General features: G+C 46.7%; 1 protein-coding gene across 1 annotated transcript in view; it reads left to right on the top strand.

Moving 5' to 3' along the window:
* The window catches only part of LOC121271497 (SH3 and multiple ankyrin repeat domains protein 1-like), a 389623-nt gene that overhangs the window by 41751 nt on the left and 327207 nt on the right, over positions 1-20665 (top strand). Inside the window, 5 exon segments of the mRNA XM_041177480.1 lie at positions 268-435; positions 3268-3384; positions 8095-8172; positions 16507-16573; positions 17854-18112. Coding sequence (XP_041033414.1) covers positions 268-435; positions 3268-3384; positions 8095-8172; positions 16507-16573; positions 17854-18112 — 689 coding nt within the window.

The raw sequence follows: 20665 nt of genomic DNA, 5'->3' as shown, positions 1-20665 counted from the left end.
GGATGGGCCGGAGGGCTGAGGTCATGAGAGGAGGGAGAATCCCCAAAATGGAAAATGGAATTGAGACCACAACCAGATCAGCCGTGACCTTATCGAATGGCGGAGCAGACTCGAAGGGCTGAGTGGCCTACTCCTGCTCCTGAGTCCGATGTTCCTATGGTTCACGTGGCTGGAAGGAGGAGGGGGCAGCGTTTGTTGATTGATGTGGCACCAGCGAGGTTCAGGAATGTCACCTTCTGTTGTTGTTTTTTTTTTCCCCTGCTCCAGACGCTGCTGGAGTTAGGAGCCTCCCCAAATTACAAGGATCGTCGGGCATTGACGCCACTGTACCACACAGCCATCGTGGGAGGAGACACCAGCTGCTGTGAACTCTTGCTGTACAACCGAGCTCAGATTGGCTTCGCTGATGAGAATGGCTGGCAAGAAATCCACCAGGTAGGCAGAAAAACCTGGAGGACTATGGTCCGAGCCCACTATCTTCACTCACTCTGAATCTCCCTGACTCCAAAATCCTACGATATTTTTACTATTCTTTTGCGGGATGTGGGTGTCACTGGCTGGGCCAGCATTTATTGCCCATCCCTAATTGCCCTTGAGAAGGTGGCGGTGGTGAGCTGCCTCCTTGAACCGCTGCAGTCCATGTGGTGTAGGTACACCCACTGTGCAGTTGGGGAGGGAGTTCCAGGATTTTGACCCAGCGACAGCGAAGGAACGGTCGATACATTTCCAAATCAGGTTGGTGAGCGGCTTGGAGGGGAACTTTCCGGCGATGGCGTTCCCATGTGTCTATTGCCTTTGATAACTAATTTTCCTGCAGCCACGCCTCTCTGACCCTTCCCAACCCCACCCTACTGGTCGGTGCTGGATCCAGTTGGCCTCAGCTTGACGTTTCAAGCCCCTGACGTCAAGGGCTGGCACGGCAGTGGGCACCGCGTCTAATAGGGCTTCAACTTTTTCACCAAGCTCGTGTCCCGCAGGCTGCAGTGCAGATAGCGATATGATAAAACTGAGTTGAGGCCTTCATGACTCCTGACTCTTAAAAGCCATTGCAGGCCACTGAACGTGCCTTGTGTTCAGGTGACTGTGGTGGACCCTTTACAGGCTTGACGGTGGGCAAGTAGCCAGCTCCCTAGCCCGAGACTAGACAGAGCCTCCCCCACCTTCAGCATCACCTACAACCCCTTAGAAGGTGTGGTTGGGATCGTGCGGGCAGCGATTGCGGCTGCCTTTGAGGTAAGGGCCTCCAACTTTCTCCGTTTCACTCCTGAAGGCACCCTTACCTTATACGGGGTCAGCCGTGGCTCAGTGGGGCCTCAGTCAGAAGGTTGTGGGTTGGACTCCCACCCCAGAGGCCCGAGCACAAAATTCAGGCTGACACACCGCAGCGCAGCACTGTGGGAGTGCTGCACTGCCGGAGGCCCCATCCTTCACATGATGTAAAAGGTTCCGCGGCACTATTTTGAAGGAGAGCAAGTCAGTTCCCTCGACTCCCCCTACTGCCTCCACCCCCACCCCCACCCCCACCTAGTGTTCTTTCCATTATTTATCTCTCAACCCAATTGCAAAATAAAAAATTGTCTGGCCATCAGCACATTGCTGTTTGTGGGAGCTTGCTGTGCACAAATTGGAGTTACTTTTCCTACACTATAGCAGTAACTACACTCAAAAAAGTACTTCATTGGCTGTAAAGTACTTCAGGACATCCTGTGGTTATAAAAGGCACTATATAAATGCAAGTCTTTCTTTACCTTGTGTTCCTGGTAACCACTCTTCTGTGGGAAAAAAGAGAGTTGCATTTATATAGATATAGTATGTCTCAAAACACTTGGTAACCAACTGAGTATCTTTGAAGTGTGGTCACTGTTGTAATGCAGGGAATTTGACAGGCAATATGCACACAGCAAGATCCCACAAACAGCAAGGTGACAATGATCAGATAATCTGTTTTTGCAATGTTGATTGAGGGATAAATATTGACTAAGACACCAGGGAGAATTCTCCTGCTCTACTTTGAAATAGTGACTGTAAAATCATTTTACATCCGCCTGAACAGGACCTCCATTTAACACCTCATCTGAGCAATGATATCTTTGACAGTGCAGCACTCCCTCTGTACTGCTCCGGGAGTGTTGACTTCAACTTTTACACTCAAGCCCTGGAGTGGGATTTGAACTTAGAATCGTGTGACTCAGAGGTAAGAGTGCTACCAACTGAGCCACAGTTGCACACTAAAGGGCAGATTTTCTGGCACAGCCAGTTGGTGAGATGAGGTTGGTGTGATCATCCATGAGTGCTGTTATCTGCCATTTCAGTGACCCTGTCCAATTTGCTGCAGACGCTCAGCAGTTTGTATTAAAATATTGGGTTAACATGAGGCCCCAGGAATATCATGGAGATTAGAGGGAGATAGTGGCTCCAGACCACCAGCAAAGTGGTTGACTCTTAACTGCCCTCAGAAATGGCCTAGCAAGCCACTCAGTTCAAGGGCAATTAGGATTGGGCAACAAATACTGGCCTTGCCAGTGACACCCACATCCCATGAGAGAGTTATAAAAAAAGCCCACACGACTCCCTGCAGTTGGAATAGTGCTCAACTCGCCCATACAAAATGAACGCCCGGAGGCGATCTGATGCACACTTCCCGATGTGTGTGCCTTGCTATTACGTAGTATCCCATTGTGTCTACAGCCCATAAACAGGGCATTCGGCCCAGCTTGTCCATGCTGGTGTGGATACTCCACATGAACCTACTGCCACTCCCCATATATCCTTCTATTCTTTTTTTCCCCCCATGTGCTTATGTTGCTTTCCCTTAAACAAATTCTTAAGGGGCCTGTCAGGGCAGATGCTGAGAAAACATTTTCCCCTGGTTGGGGAATCTAGAACACAGGGTCACAGCCTCAGAATATAGGGTCGGCCATTTTGTACTGAGATGAGGCAAAATTTTTTCACTCAGAGGGTTGTGAATTTTTGGAATTCTCAACTGCAGAGAGTTGCGGATGCTTCGTCATTGAGCATGTTCAAGACAGAGATGGATAGATTTTTGGGCACTCATGGAGTTGTGGGAAATCGGGATAGGGCGGGAAGGTGGAGTTGAGGTAGAAGATCATCCATGATCGAGTTGAATGACGGAGCAGGCTTGAAGGGCTGAATGGTCTACTCCTGCTCCCAGTTCTTATGTTCTTAAACGTAACTCCCTTCTCCGACATGGCCTGTTGCTATTCTGTTCTGTGCCTTGCAGTCATTCTCAGCTTTTGCCTCCCATAGGCCTGCCACCATGGTCACGCACAACACCTGGAACATCTGTTATTCTACGGAGCAGAAATCAACAGCTTGAACGCTTCAGGGAACACGGCGCTACACCTGTGTGCTCTCTACAACAGGGTCGGTATCTGATGTGAGTTATGTTGAATGAGTTACTGTATTTTTTAATGGGATTAATTGATGTTTCCTGCCTCCAGTTACCCTACCCCTTTACCCCATTCATTGCCCCACTCTCTGGGCACCTACTTTATATAGGAGAGAGAATTCCTACGTAGAACAACTGATACCTGGGAATGAGTTGCAGGCTGGAATCTAATTCAGGGGTTCGGGTGGTTACTATATAGAATTACGGATACCCAGGAATGACTAATTGAGGAGTCTAATTGAGGGGTTTGGAGGGTTGATGTATAGAATAATGGATACCTAGGGAAGAGTTACAAACTGGGTGGTTTGGTGGTAGCTAAGGTTGCACAGTGATGGTTACAAGATAATATTCAGAGCATTGTTTGTTTTATGCATGCCTATTTTAACATATAGACTTCATACAACCCCCACCCCTGGGAGAAGATTTCAGCTAGACATTAACCATTGCCTTGGTGGCGAGCAAAGAAAAGAATTGGGTTGGGTTGTATTAGTCTGCTCACCGGGCCCCATCCATGTTCTACCCACATCACATAGAATTTATAGTACAGAAATAGGCCATTCAGCCCAACTATTTCATGTCAATGCTTATGCTCCACACAAACCTCCTTCAAATCCTCTAAACCCTCTATCAGTGTAACTTTCTATTCCTTTCTCTCTCATATAATTATATAGCTTCCCCTTAAAGATGTTTATCCCATTGTTGAATATTGCCAAAAAGAGAGGCATGTTGCTGAGGCTTTTCCTCTTGCACTCATCAGGACAAATGCAAAAAAAACAAATTTCAAACGATCGCCATAATTTCTACTGCAGGAGAAAAAGGTGCTGAGTGGTTGGCAAGCTGACTCTCATTGGCCAAAACATTGCTGCAGAGAAAGCAATGGGGAGCTATAGGCTCTTCAAGCTCCTGGGTGATTCAAAATTGGCACAAATCTTGAACAAATTCCTTTTATTTGCAGAGATTGGGTCCCTGTGTATGAACGTATGCCACTTCTAGCAAGCACAAATGAGCCACAAATTATCTTAAATTGGTTGTTAGTGTAATTATTAGCACACTCAGGATTGTTCAGCAAGTGCTTCCCAATTCCAGAATCATATCTAACAGTAGATATTTTGTTTTGGGCTTTGCAGGCGTGGGCCATTTGCGTACGGTCTGTACTCTGCCTGTTACAAACAATCAAAGGAACATGCTTTTTGATTTGATCAGCCAATGGCTGAGACATACAACCTATGTACCTGGCATCACACTGGCACAGAACCAATCAGCACCCTTTTCTCCTATAGTATAAATTGGCGTGATCATTTGAAATTTGGCATTCTTGTATTTGTCCAGATGAGTGCAAGACGAGAAACTTTAACAAATGTTTCTTTTTTTCAGAAATATTCTGGTTCGATCCTATTCATCTCAACTACTCCATGTGGTATTGTATATAGTGTTTCAGGGTATGGATGAACCCATCCCTTTATCCAGAAGAAGTTCTTTCCCTGTTCCTTTTTGATTTAAAAGGGGAGAATTAATTGAGCTGTCTAAAGCCATGAATGGTAGAGTAAATCAGGAGCAACTGTTTCCACTGGCAGGAGTGTCGGTAACCAAAGGACACAGATTTTAAGGCGATCGGCACAGGAGCCAGAGGTGATATGAGAAAACATTTTTATTAACGCAGTGAGTTGCTGTGATACGGAATGTGCTACCTGAGAGGACGGTGGAAGCAGATTCAACAGGAACTCTCAAAAGGGGATGTGGATAAATACTGAAAAAGGAAAAAATTACAGGGCTATGGGGGAAAGAGCAGGAGAGTGAGATTTAAAGAGATAGTTGTTGTTGCAAAGAGCAAGCACATTCATGATGGGCTGAATGGCCTGCTTCAATACTGTATGATCCTGTGATTCTCTGAACTAAATGTCAGCTTGGTATAGAGCCTGAGGGATGAGCTCTTGTTTCCAGTAAATTGGGCCACACTTGTAGTGAGATCTGATCAGATATGGACCTATGGTTTTGACCCTTGGACTCTCTGATCTGTGAGGACGACTTCCACCCAGGAAGGGTTTGCAGATTCAACCCCCTCCCTCCGATGCCCCCTGCACCACCTCCCACCACTCACCCCCACCCCCCCCGCACCCCAACAACCCGCCTGCTCTCCTCGCTGCCTGGGATCTCTGATCCAACCCGTAGAGTACTGGCTTGACACCATCCAGAACGAAGCAGCCCATTTGATTGACACCCCATCCACCACCTTCAACAGTTACTACCTCAGCCACCGACGCACAGTGGCAGCAGTGTGTCCAAGCCACAAGATACGCTGCAATAGCTCACCAAGGCTCCTTCAACAGCACCTTCCAAACCCATGACTACTTCTGTGTTTGTGACTGTGGCTGGGGGTCAGCGGGTGGCAGTGGCCGGGAGTAGTGGTGGGTTGGGGGGGGAGGGTGGCGTGTGAGGACCGGACCAGGTTGGCCTGTGATGCATTCTGTGGTAGAATGTCTGCACAGCCTAGACGTGAAGGCACAGAATAGGCAGGGGGATATTAGATAGAGACTGCCTGGCAAGTGTTGGGGAGAAAACTGAGTGAGTTGGGCAGGAGGTGCAGTGTGTTGGGCTGAGGGGTGCAGTAGAGATGGGGGTCTTTGGACCACAGATATTGGTAATAGGGTAAAATGGGAGGGTGGGGTTATGAATTCCTGGTAACCTGCTGACAGAGCAGGAGCAGTGGATCTTATGCAGTATAGGCCACTGAGGATGGACAACATTTAAATGCAGGAGCTTCGTCACTTATTTGAAAGCTGTAAATATTCTTGCATGAATAACTGATGACAAATCGTATTTGCTAATAAGCTGAAAAGTCTCATGAAGAGAATGGCCTGACCCTCTCTGAAACTCTCCTTTCTGTAATTATTATGTCGAGTCTCAGCATTGTGCTCTCACTCTCCCTCTCTCTCCCTCCCCCTCTCTCTCTCTCCTTTTCTCTCCCTCTCCCTCCCTCTCTCTCTCTTCCTCTCTCCCTCCCTCTCTCTCTCTTCATGTCTCCCTCCCTCTCTCTCTCTTCATGTCTCCCTCCCTCTCTCTCCCTCTCTCTCCCTCCCCCTCTCTCTCTCTCCTTTTCTTTCCCTCTCCCTCCCTCACTCTCCCTCTTTCTCCCTTTCTCTTTCCCCTTCTCTCCTCCCCCCTCTCCCTCCCTCTCTCGCTCTCCCTCTCTCTCTCTCTCCCTCTCTCCTCCTCTCTCTACTCTCTCTCCCTCTCTCTCTTTGTCTCCCTCTTTCTCCCTCTCTCCCTCCCTCCCCCCTCTCTCTCCCTCTCTCCTCACTCTCTCCCCCGCTCTCTCTGAGTCCCTCTTTCTCCCTCTCTTTCACTCTCTCTCTCTCTCGTCAGCTGAATTTCTAGTAAAGATTGACATTAGCGCTTGTACTCTTCTTCTCTGTCTCATCTTGCACCCTATCATCTTCCTCTTACTTTTTTCCCCTACTTTACCTCTTTTTTTTTCTCTGTTCACCTTCAGTCCTCCATTCTTTGCTTCTTTCCTTCCTCTCCCTGTCTTCCCTTGAGCACATCCTCAGGAAGGTGCGGAGATGCCATCTTTCAGGTGAAAGTTTAAAACCGAGGCCTCATCTGCCTTCTCAGTTGACAATGTCGAAGGGTGGGAGAGTTCTCACTGATGTCCTGACCAGTATTTATCCCCCAGTCAGCATCACTAAAACAGGTTATCTATCACCTTGCTGCTTGTGGGAGCTTGCTGTGCACAAATTGGTTTTCCTATACTAGAACTCCCGTCTCTTCATTCACCCACTTTCTGTCGCTCCATTCCCCCTCTCTGCCTCACATCTTCCCTTTCTCTATTCTACCACTCCATCTTTTTGTTTTCCCCCTCCCTCTTTTTACTCTCCCTCTGCATCTCTCCTTTCTCCCTTCACACATACCGGAGGGCAGACAATCAGTAAACATGAGAGTGAAACACATGCTGGTGGTTAATGCAAACAAGAATAAGAAATGGAATGAGAAACAGAAAGTGAGGATAGAAGGCAGCAAGAAAGGGGGAGATGACGTGAATGAGATAGAAAAAGGATAGAGTGAGAAGCTGTCCTGTGCAAATTTAGAATCCCACATTGGCTTTGTGCCTCTGTCCATTAATCACCAAGTCCCTGTACCTCTCTCTGCCTGTCTCTGTCTGTGGGCCACTGTGTCTCTATGTCAGGTTGTGTACGTGTGAGTGTGTGTGTGTCTTGTGTGTTTGTGTCTGTGTCTGTCTCTCCATTAATCACTGTATTCCTGTTTTATGTGTGTGTGTGCGACTTGTGTGTGTGCGCGCGCGTTTGTGTGTGCATGTGTGTGTGTGTGTGTCTCTTCATTAATCACTGTATTCCTGTCTTATCTGGATCTGTGTGTATGTGTGTGTGCCTGTGTGTTTGTGTTTGTCTCTCCATTAATCACTGTATTCCTGTCTTGTGTGTGTCTGTGTGTACGTGTGTGTGCCTGTGTGTTTATGTGTGTCTCTCCATTAATCACTGTATTCCTGTCTTATCTGTGTGTGTGACTTGTGCGTGTGCGTGTGTTTTTGCCTGTCCATTAATCACAGTGCTCCTGTCTTCTTGGTGTGTGTGTGCGCGTGTGTGTGTGTGTGCTTTGTATGTATGTGTTTGTGTGTCAATCTGTCTGTTCATCTCTCCATTAATCACTGTGCTCCTCTCCCCACACAGGATAGCTGCACTCGCATTCTGCTTTACCGCGGAGCTAACAAAGACATGAAAAACAACAACCGACAGACATCCTTCCAGGTGAGAACTACATTCATCTCTCAGGCATCTTGAGCATGGCTTGGCCCTTTTCACCAACTCCGTGAGTGTAAATGTGTGCGGGTGATGTGTACAGTGTCAAATGTGAACCGTGGAACCTTGTTCATAGTGAGCGCTGTCCCTAGCTCATCCAAACCCCGGAGGGTTTCCCGTTTTGAATATTCCCATCCTGGGCTGGCCCAGTGTCTTTGCATGGGCTGAAATGCTTCCCCAGGGTTAAAATACTCCCAGCCCCACGACTGAGAAGCTCAGACAGAGGACGCATCGTTCTGTAGGCCCCACTTACCCACGCTGAGGGGAGCTCAGGCAGAGGCTGTCAACAGCCGTGAGGTTCAGGTTGTTTATAGGGAAGGCTAGATTCAGTAGGTATCTGATGGAGGCATTAAAGAAAGTACTAACAAAGCACTGTGGTTCTTTATAGAGTAATTGAAGTGAAAAGCAGTGAAGGCATGTCATAGAATCTTAGTAAAAACAGAAAATGCTGGAAAAACTCAGCAGGTCCAGCAGCATCTGTGGAGAGAGAAGCAGAGTTAGCGTTTCAAGCCGAACAGAGCTCGGAATACAATATATTTTATGGAACCTTGGTTAGGCCACACTTGGAGTATTGTGTACAATTCTGACCTCCATATTATCGAAAGGATATGGAAAAACTGGGGAAAGTGCAAAGAAGCTTTACAAGGATGAGCTTTTGTTGGACCCACATCCCCCATGCTGCTCTTTCCCCATAGCCATGTAACTTTATCCCCCATTGAGCATTTACAGCATCCCATTCCCTTTTGAAAATCACCCCTGAATTTGGTTCCCTCACCCCTTCAAGACCAGTCTGTCCTTTAGTATAACGTGGATAAGTGTGAAGTTATCCACTTCGGTAGGAAAAACAAAATGGCAGAGTATTACTTAAATGGTGATAGATTGGGAAATGTTGAGGTACAAAGGGACCTGGGTGTCCTTGTACACCAATCACTGAAAGCAAGCAGCCCGGTGCAGCAAGCAGTTAAGAAGGCAAATGGGACGTTGACCTTCATTGCGAGACGAGTACAGGAGCAAGAATGTCTTCCTGCAGCTGTGCAGGGTCTTGGTAAGATCACAATTGGAGCACTGTGTGCAGTTTTGGCCTCCTTACCTAAGAAAGGATATACTTACCATCGAGGGAGTGCAGCAAAGGTCCACAGGACTGATTCCTGGGATGGCAGGACTGTCATATGAAGAGAGATTGGGCCGACTAGGCCTGTATTCACTGGAGTTTAGAAAAATGAGAGAGGATCTCTTTGAAATGTATAAAATTCTGACAGGGATGGGCAGAGTGGATCTGCGGAGAGAGAAACAGAGTTTCAGAGAAGCAGAGATGCAGGAATGATGTTTCCTCTGTCTTGAAAATTGCCCTCAGTTCATGGACGATTAGGGATGGGCAACAAATACCAGTGATGCCCACATCCTGTGAAAGAAACAACAGTAACACGCCACCATTTTAGCAAATGTTTACCACTCAATGTTTCCCTGTCTTGCTCACATTTTCTGGCAAGAGGCAAAGAGAAGAAAAGAGAAAATGCTGGAAAAACTTGGCAGGTCTGGTAGCATCTGTTAACACATTCTGCCATCTTCCCTTTATGCCACTATCAGCACCTCCTTTAGTCTTTAACACTGCCATTAACATTCCCTTTGTCTTGTGTTCATTGCCTCTTTGTCAAATCTCTCCTGAGCTCCCTGACCTTATATTTTGCTTCACTTGCTGCCCCCCCCTGTTAAATGGTACAAAATCCCTCACATTTCCATTTCTCTTTAGCTCTGAAGGAGAGTCATACGGACTCGAAACATTAACTCTGTTTCTTTCTCCACAGATCCTGTCAGACCTGCTGAGTTTTTCCAGTATTTTCTGTTCCTATTTCAGGTTTCCAGCATCTGCAGTATTTTGCTTCTGTTTAAGACAAAGTAAAGAATCTGGCCCGCATTTATATAGTGCCTTTAACATCGTAATTCACCAAGTGGGGTGCTTCACAGGAGCGATTATCAGAGTCAAATCAGGAGATATAGGGATAGGTGACCAAACGTCTTGGTCACAGAGTTAGGTTTTAAGGAGGTTTAGGGAAGGAATTTCAGAGCTTAGGGTTCCTGACACAGTCACCAATGGGGGAGCGGTGAAAATTGGGGATGCTCAAGAGGCCAGAATTGGGGGAGTGCAGAGATCTTGGAGGATTGTCAGGCTATGGGGATTACAGAGTGTGGGGACATGGAGGGGTTTGAAAATACAGGTATTTCAAAACTGAGGTGATGCCAGACCTGTGCAGAGCAAAGACTTGTCACTCTGTGGCACAATCCCTGGCAAAGGTACATCGGGCTCATTCTCAACATTCAAAAGCTGAACTTGCCATTTTTAGCTCTATGAAGGAATTTATGTCAATGCTTTCGGATAGTGAGAGTCTTACAGGTCCCCCCGAAACCAGACGGGTTGGTGATATCTTTGAATGAAAGACTCTCCATTCTGCCACTTACAGGCAGACACACAGACACACACACACACAAATACACACATATACCCTACACACACACACACACACACACAAATACACACATATACCCTACACACACACACACACAAATACACACACAAATACACACATATACCCTACACACACACACAAATACACACATTCACACACCCCTACACAAACACAGACACCCCTACACACAGACACACACACACCCCTACATGCACATACACCCCTACACACACACCTCTACACATATACACAGACATTCTGCACACACGCACACATCCCCAAATACACACACAAACACAGTCATACACACAAACATACACAAGTACACCTACACACACATATACTCCTACACACACACGCACCCTTACACACACACCGCTTCTCAAACACACCCCTTCACACACACACCCCTACACACACACATATGCACACATCCATACACACACACACACTAACACACACCCCTACACACACACACACACACACACACACACACACACACACAAAGAATGAAAGGTGATCTTATTGAAACATATCAGACATATAAGAAAGGGGATTGACAGGGTAGATGCTGAGAGGATGTTTCCCCTCCTACACACACACACACACACACACACACAAGGGAATCTAGACTCAGGGGACACAGTTTCAAGGTAAGTGGACTCCCATTTAAAACTGAGATGAGCAGAAATTTCTTCTCTCCGAGGGTTGTCAGTCTTTGGGAATTCTCTTCCCCAGAGAGCAGTGCAGGCTGGGTCATTGAATACATTCAGCGCTGAGTTGGACAGATTTTTGATCTACAAGGGAGTCAAGGGTTAGGAGGACAATAGGAGAATGGAGTTAAGGCCATAATCAGATCAGCCATGACATATTGAACAGTGGAAAAGATTCGAGGGGCCAAATGGCCAAATGATTCTAAACAGTATTTCAGTGCATGATTAGTCATTCTATGGAACAAGCTTCCGTGAGGGAAGAATTAGAAGCATAGTATTGATTCATTCAGATGAGATAGATTGCATCCCAAAAATAACATTTCTAATTTGAAACACGTCCAACAATGCAGCACTCCCTCAACCTCTGACAATGCAGCACTCCCTCTGTACAGCACCTCTGACAATGCAGCACTCCCTCAGAATGGCACCTCTGACAATGCAGCACTCCCTCAGTATGGCACCTCTGACAATGCAGCACTCCCTCAGTACGGAACCTCGACAATGCAGCAATCCCTCAGTATGACACCTCTGACCTTGCAGCACACCCTCAGTATGGCACCTCTGACAATGCAGCGCTCACTCAGTACGGCACCTCTGATAATGCAGCACTCCCTCTGTAAGGCACCTCTGACAATGCAGCACCTGCTCTGTTCTATCTCTCTGACAATGCAGCACTCCCTCTGTGCTGTCTCTCTGGCAGTGCATCCATCCATCAGCAGCCTGGATTATGCACTGAAAATATTGGGAAGATAAGTGAGATAAAATGCCTTACTGTAGTGTGATTGATACAGTGATACTATTTATTGATATTTAGTGATGTAAAAGTTGCCTTTAGTATTGATTCATTCAAATGAGATAGTTTATCATAGTTTAGCCCCTCTCAGCTCTTCAGGATCAGGACTCTACCAATGAAATACAGATTCTGACAGGTAATTTCCTATTCTGATCTGACCAGTAGCTATTGATGGAATCCCGATCTCAGGATTAAATACCAATGGAATACCAATCTGACAGAAATCCACATTTGACATTCCCCCTCACAGCCCCCAGCTTGCAAACCCCTGCTAGAGTCAAAACCTGGAGTGGGAGTTATTGATCCCCACTCTGAATTTGAGGCTGGCTGGGGAACTAACAATCCTTCAACACCTTGAAGCAGTTCTGGGGATAAGTGATTGGCGTGGGATTTTACTGTCAAATCAAGCTTCCCTCTGACTGGAATTGAACATTCAGAAGTACGAGATGAAGCTGCGTTTGTTTAGGTGTGGTTTCATTATCGCTTCCAACCATCCTTTGCAGAACTAATTGGACGAGTCTGAACCCAATTGGCTATGGGCCCCAATCAGGGCAATGAAGGAAACTATATAGTGTAGACAGTGGCAGCAATACATTGTACATCAGAGTGGGCTCTCTAAACTTTTACATTGAAATTACAGCACAGAAACCAGACATTTGGTCCAACTGCTGGTGTTTATGCTTCAACTGAACCTCCTCCCATTCTCTTCATTTCATTCTATCAGTATATCCTTCTATTCCTTTCTTCCTCATGTACTAATCCAGCTTCCCCTCAAATGCATCAGTACTACTCACCTCAGTTCCTCCCTGTAGTAGCGAGTCCCACAATCTCACCTCTCTCTGTGTAAAGAAGTTTCTCCTGTATTCCCTGTTGGATTTATTAGTGATGATCTTATATTTACAGTCCTTAGCTTTAGAGTCCCCGCAAGTGGAAACAACTTTCCTGCATTAACACTGTCAAGACCTTCCCTAACTTTAAGGCCTCTATTTTAACTTTAGCTAACTTTAAGACTCCTCAGCTTTCTCTTTTCTTGAGAAAAGACTCCTGGTCTATTCAACCTTTCCTGATGGTTAAAATCTCTCTGTTCTGGTATTCTCATTGTAAATCTTTTTTGCATCTTCCCCACGGCTCTACATCCTCTTTGTGACAATGTGACTGGAACTCTTCACAGTATTCCAAGTGTAATCTGACCAAGATTTGACACAAGTTTAACATAACCTTTTTAAGACATAATGTAGGGAGAGGGTCAGGGACGGGGGGAGGGGTGGGTGTAGGGGGTCATAGATAGAAACAAAATGTGATCTCAGGACTTCATGCAACCAATGATTAATATTTGGAATGGCGAAGAGTCACAGATTATGAAGACATTTGGAAAGATGTTCTCTGTTGGGTATCTGTAATAGTGAGCATTGTCTCACTAATTGCCCGAGGACATCTTGTCCTGTTGTCGGAATTGAAGGAATGGATATGAGAGGAAAGATTCATGAGACTGGTTCCAGGGATGGGGAACTTCAATTACGTAGATAGATTGGAGAAGTTGGGACTGTTTTCCTCAGAGAACAGAAGGTTGAGAGGAGATTTGACTGAGGTGTTCAAAATCAAGAGTGGAGTAGACTGGGAGAAACTGTTCCCATTGGAGGAAGGATCGAGAATCAGAGGGCACAGATTTAAAATAATTGGAAAAAGAAGCAATGGAGACATGAGGAGAAACTTTTTCATGCAGCAAGTGGTTAGGATCTGGCTTGTACTGCCTGAGAGTGTTGGGGGAGCAGCTTCAATTGAGGCATTCAAGAGGGATTGGATTATTCCCTGAAACGGAAGAATGTGCAGGGTTACAGGGAGAAGGTGGGGGAATGGTGCCAGGAGAGTTGCTAATTCGGAGAGCTGGTACCAACACGATGGGCCAAATGGCCTCCTTCTGCACTGCAGCAATTCAATTCCATGTCCAATGAGGGTACCAGACAGAGTTCACAGGGTGGTGCAGGAATTAGCGGGATTGTTCTGCCCCTCTACCCTGTTGTCCACCATTTAATGACTGCCAGTGAGTGTGTTGGCCAGGTCTGTTGGTAAGGCCAACTTGGTGGGGCAAAACTACCCCCCGAATTGAAAAATGGTCTCTCCTCCTTACATTAATGAGCACACAACACATTCGCAGTAATGATTGATGGAAGCTAATGAATGCAGGGAATTCTGAAATGCTCTGGTAGTTGATTGGTGCCTCTTTGTACGACCTAGATATATTTCAGTATGAGTTGAAGAGGCCAGCGTATTTATCTTTGCATTGGACGGTGCCCTTGGATTTTGAAATAAGAAAATGGCACAGCTTTATTTTGAGCTCTCAATCCCCCAGATGAGACTGGCCTAGATTTCCAGGCAAGGGCGCTTAACAAGCAGAGTTTGGGGAATGTTTCGTGACTGCGTTACTCAGAGGAGATCCCAACCTTGACTGGTGGATAAACTTAAGGTTTATTTCTGTTACTTGATTAAGTTGAAATTGAGGTTCACCGTACCATCATCTACTTTAACCCATTCTTTCCTAGAATCTAGAATCTCTCAGGGTCCCCGTTTCCTCTCAGTCTTCCCTTACCCCTTGACCAACAGACCTGTTAATCTGAGCACAATCTGGTTGGTATTTCTTGATTGACCTCACTGCCTAGGTTTAGTCTGTAATGTAGCGTCATCCCATACTTTGAGCCAAGGCCTTTGGGTTTTCTCATTAATCAAATAATCTTTGTTGCCCATCAGTGGTAAATGGAGCGATTTGTTTTTTACACTGTATCAACTTGGCTCAGTTGGTTGCCTCTTTGCTTCTATAATTCTGTGGATTTAACCCCCACTTCAAGGAACCAAACACTTTTTTATTATTCATTTATGGGATGTGGGCGTCACTGGCCAGGCCAGCATTTATTGTCCATCCCTAATTGCCCCTTGAGAAGGTGGTGGTGTGCTGCCTTCTTGAATTGCTGCAGTCCATGTAGTGTAGGTACACCCACAGTGCTGTTAGCGAGGGGGTTCCAGGATTTTGACCCAGCGACAGTGCAGGAAAGGCGATTTAGTTCCAAGTCAGGTTGACATGTAACTTGCAAGTGGTGGTGTTCCCATGCGCCGGCAGCCCTTGTCCTTCTAGGTGGTAGAGGTCACGGTTTTGGGAGATGCTGTTGAAGGAGCCTTGGCGAGTTGCACTTAACGTGCAAAGGGTACGTGGTTAAACATCTCATCCAATCTTTGCGAATACAGCACTCCCTCTGAGCTGCACTGGAATGCCAACCTATATTACAAGCCCATGTTCTGGAGGAGGGTGGATTTTGAACCCACAGCTTTCTGCCTCAGACGAGTCCCGCTACCACTGAGTCCAGCTGGCACGATGAAATGTAAGATCAAGGTTTGATTTGAGCTGACCTTTTTTATGACCTTTTACTTTTCTAAGCTAGACGCTCTGTAAAAGCCAACACTGTGAGTCCTATTTTCTCATCAACAAGTCACACCACACATCTTGTCCTTCTCGCTAAAGCTCTGTCCTGCTGGTGTTAGTGTTCACCTTGTCTAGAACAGGCGCTGACACTGAGACACTCATACGCTGTCTCTTGGTACATAGAATCATTAAAATTTATGCCCAGAAGGAGGCCATTCTGCCCATCATGTCCCTGCCAGCTGTTAAAGAACCTTTGAACCTAATCCCAGTTCTTGGTCCATGATCTTCATATGCATGGACTTTTTAAATGTGATGAGGGTTTCTGCATCTACCCAAGATTTCAGACAGTGTGGGCAGCCTATCCCGGCATTAAGTTCCAGACACCCAGCAACCCCTGGATGCAAAAAAAATTCTGCATCTCTCCTTTAATCCTTCAAGCAATGGCTTTAAATCCATGCCCCCTGGTTAGCCCTTCCTCCCCACTCCACCTAGGCCTCTCGTAATTTTACACACCTTGATTAAATTCCTCCTCGACCTCCTCTGTTCCAAAGAAAAGCTATCCCAGCCCATCCAATCTTTCCTCATTGCTAAAATTCTCTGTCCCTGGCAACGTTCTCTGTCCATCTCCTCTCTACCCTCCCTCGTGTGATCACACCCTGCCTGAAATGTAGTGACCAGAACTGTACCTGTACAGGGGCTGACAGGCAGACACACACACAAGCTGTTATCTGGCACTGAGCAGGCTATTATTTGGTGTGTGCTGTGCTATGTTCTTGATGTGTGCCTGCCACTCAATGTGAATGATGAATAAACTACAAACGGAGTGTGAGAGTTGACAGCCAGCCAGGAGATGGCTATGTGAAGGCCCTTGGCTAAAGCTCTCTCTTTCTTTCTACCCAGGTTGCCATTATTGCAGGAAACTTCGAGCTGGGCGAGTTCATCAAGAATCACAAAGACTCGGACATTGGTACGTTGGAGGCTGACAATGTGGGTGTGATCTAAGCCCTAATCCTAACCCTGAAACCTAATCCTAAACCAAATCATCTGGGGCTTTATCTTATATTTCCCATCATTGTCACACATCCCAGTCCCTCCATGCCTGGAGTTTAGGCGGGAATTCTCCAGATTTAACCTTTTGTCTGGAGCTCTCGTGGTAATTCAAGGTCATTGGCTACAAGGTGCAAGGTGACAGCAAGTGATCTTTGAACAGAACAACTCTAGAGGCTTATTCTGGCCATTGTGTTCCCTACAGCCACAGCAGTTGTCCATTTGGACAGTGTCTGGTCCAACCATCAACTCCGTTGGGACTGATTCCCCTTTGCCACCTCACAGGATGTGGGTGTCGCTGGCTGGGCCAGCATTTACTGCCCATCCCTAGTTGCCCTTGAGAAGGTGGTGAGTGAGCTGCCTTCTTGAACCGCTGCAGTCCATGTGGTGACCATTATTTTATCAGGAAGCCTCAGCACATAAGGAACCCACAAGGGCCCAGTGATTATTTGACTCAGGAAGGGGCATGTCTGAAATCAATGCCTCACCCACTGACCACTCACCCAACTCTGCCCTTCCCACAGCAGCTCCTGAAACGCTTGCCCATGCCTTCACCATCTCTGGGTTCGATGATTCCAACATTCTCCTGGCAGCCTCCCCCTTTTCCACTCCCCGTAAGCTTGGCTTTATCCAAAACTCTGCTGTTGGAACTCTGTTTCCCTTATCATCCCTGTGCTTGCTGGCCGATGTTGGATTCCGGTCCGGCAACGTCTCGATTTTAAAATTCACGTCCTTTTCTTCAAATCAAACCTCGCTCCTCCCTATCTCTGTAATCTCCTCCAACCCTCCGAGATCCCTGCACTCCTCTAATTCTGGCCTCTTGAGCGTTCCCTGATTTTAATCACTCTGCCACTGGCGGCCGGGCCTTCAGCTGCCTGGGCCTTAAGCTCTGGAATTCCCTCTCTAAACCTTTCCACCTCCCCATGCTCCTTTGAACTCTCCTGAAACTTACATCTTTCACCAAACATCCTAATAACTTCTTATGTGTTTTGTTTGACAATGATCCTGTATAGTAGCACCTTGTCACATATTTGGTACATTAAAGGCACCATATAAATGAGGTTATGCTATTGTTGATGAAACTCCAGATGCTGGGAGAAACACTATGTGTAAATGCTACTGCATTCAACGTGCTAACTCTTGCTCCTGGCTGGCTGCTGTTCCATTGTGTTCTCATCTCAAAGTTGTGTCTTCCGACAGTTCCGTTTAAGGAAACGCCAAGCTACACCCCCCAGAGGAGGGATGGACACAACACACTCACCATCCCGCACATGCTCCAGCGCTCCAGCAGCGACAACAACCTCAACATTCCCGAGTGGCTCTCCTTCTCGGCCAGCCAGGCTCCCAGGAACCCCAACGGCACGCTGCGGAGCGTCAGCAACCCCCGGGGAGGCCGCAGCCGCTCCCCTTCCCGCAGCCGGCAGGGTGAGGACCCCAAGAAACAGCGTGGCCGCCTCAGGTACCACAGCAGTGATGTGGTGGGTGGGGAGACTGGCCGGGGGAGGTGATGGTGCAGGGGAGTGGGTCAAAGAGCATCCATGCTAGAGCAAGCAATTAGGAAGAAGGAGTATAAGAATATTGTTGAAAAGAGAGGCATGTTGCTGAAGCTTCTCATCAGGACAAATGCAAGAATGCCAAATTTCAGACAATCATAGGACAGATACACCATGGGGATGGATACAGAGTAAAGCTCCCTCTACACTGTCCCCATCAAATACTCCCAGGACAGGTACAGCACGGGGTTAGATACAGAGTAAAGCTCCCTCTACACTGTCCCCATCAAACACTCCCAGGGCAGGTACAGCACGGGGTTAGATACAGAGTAAAGCTCCCTCTACACTGTCCCCATCAAACACTCCCAGGGCAGGTACAGCACAGGGTTAGATACAGAGTAAAGCTCCGTCTACACTGTCCCATCAAACACTCCCAGGACAGGTACAGCACGGGGTTAGATACAGAGTAAATCTCCCTCTACACTGTCCCATCAAACACTCCCAGGACAGGTACAGCACGGGGTTAGATACAGAGTAAAGCTCCCTCTACACTGTCCCCATCAAACACTCCCAGGACAGGTACAGCACGGGGTTAGATACAGAGTAAATCTCCCTCTACACTGTCCCCATCAAACACTCCCAGGACAGGTACAGCACAGGGTTAGATACAGAGTAATGCTCCCTCTACACTGTCCCCATCAAACACTCCCAGGACAGGTACAGCACAGGGTTAGATACAGAGTAAAGCTCCCTCTACACTGTCTAATCAATGTGCTGCATATCCCACCAGTGTGACATCTTTTTCTTTAGTATGACAAGACTCCCATTACATGGTCCATGTGAATGGGATTGATGATTTTGTTCCCTTGGGCACAGTGCTGTGGCACTGGTACATGTCCAAAGGGCACCAGGTTGAATGTGGTGAACCATTAAACCTCTCAATCTTACTTGCATTTGATTTTGGGTGGGGGAAGTACTGTAAAGTGTGCAAGTGAGCAACACCATAGCCTGAGAACTGCTTCCCATTCTGGTTGTGGAGATGCAGGAGCGACATCAGCGGCAGAGCAGCCAAAGGTCCTGAGACTAATTGTGGCTGTCAGGAGTCTGAATGATGAGGAGATACTGGAGAGTCTTGGACTTGTGCCCGGGAAAGAAGGTATCTGGTGGATGGTCATATCGGGGTTATGAGATATTACAGGAATGGATTAAATCCCAAGAATGGTACGAGGCTCCACAGATTCAAGCTAGGAATGTAGGAAGAGGGGGAGACCATTCAGCCCCCTGACCCTGTCCCGCCATTCAATTAGATCATAGACGATCTGTAGCTGAACTCCAAACACTGTCTTGGGTCCGTAACCCTGAATATCCCAACCTAACGACAATCGATCAAGCTCAACTTTGATAGTTTCAGTGGAACCCCAGCCTCAACAGCATTTTGGGGGAGAGTTTCCAGATTTCCACTCCCCTTTGTGTGAAGAAATGCTTCCTGAACCCTATTTTAATGCTGCACCTCCTTGTGCTGTGCCCCCCCTCAACCAAAGAAATGGTTTCTCTCTAAGTATCCTATGAAATCCGTTATTCATCTTAAACACCTTAATTAGAGCACCCCTTAATCTTCCATATTCCAGGGATGACAAGCCTAGTCTGTGCAGCTCGTCCTTATAACTTAACTCTTTTAGCCCTTGTAAAAGGTAATTTTAGAACCAATGTCAGGAAGTTTCTTAGACAGTTTGTGTGGAATAAACTCACAAATAATCTGTACCCATCTAATTCAGTTACACACAGGGCAACGTTACATCCTGTACAGAAAATATTATATCTGGGGCAGCACAAGTTTTTACAAAAGGGTTTTAGTGTTAGCTTGCCTTGTGGCCAAAATAAATTGCAGTGTCAGCGGCGATCAGTGGGACAATGGTGCCTTTGCACAGCTCCTCTATTTACACACGGTAAAGTACCTTAGAAACACTGATTTGGACACACCTTGAATTTATGCCTGGTTTTTGAGTCACCGGCCTTGAATGCTGAAGATCACCCGAACACTAATGACAAAAAGCACTTTTGTGCGCAGGATAAACCATGATTTAAGAAACGATTGGATATTATAATGGCAGGAGGTTGAGATCCCTCTGGATGAATGACTTAAGATGGGCTGAATGTCCTCCATCTGTGTCGTTCTGATAATGCACAGCAATACGTCACTCATAGGGTGTGGAATGGTGACCCCTCTTCATAAAGCTATTAGTTGTAACCCACACTCCGTGTTAAGTTGCAAGTCACAAATTAATTCACCTCCTTAAAACAATTTTATTTTTTAATTGGTTAATGATCTTGAAAGGGAACAAAACTACAGAGCCCTGGGGAAAGAGCAGGGAGTGGGACTGATTGGATAGCTCTTTGAAGGAGCCCGCCACAGGTACAATGGGCCAAATGGCCTCCTTCTGGGCTGTAGCATTCTATGGTTCCAGCTCACTGTTTCCATCTAGTGGTTTATTTGTGGAGAGGTTTGTCTTTTGACAGTC

The sequence above is a fragment of the Carcharodon carcharias genome, chromosome 31 (assembly GCF_017639515.1).
Source record: "Carcharodon carcharias isolate sCarCar2 chromosome 31, sCarCar2.pri, whole genome shotgun sequence".
NCBI classification, from domain to species: domain Eukaryota; kingdom Metazoa; phylum Chordata; class Chondrichthyes; order Lamniformes; family Lamnidae; genus Carcharodon; species Carcharodon carcharias.
The sequence above is the reverse complement of the archived record's forward strand: the minus strand, read 5'-3'. Positions and strand labels throughout refer to the sequence as shown.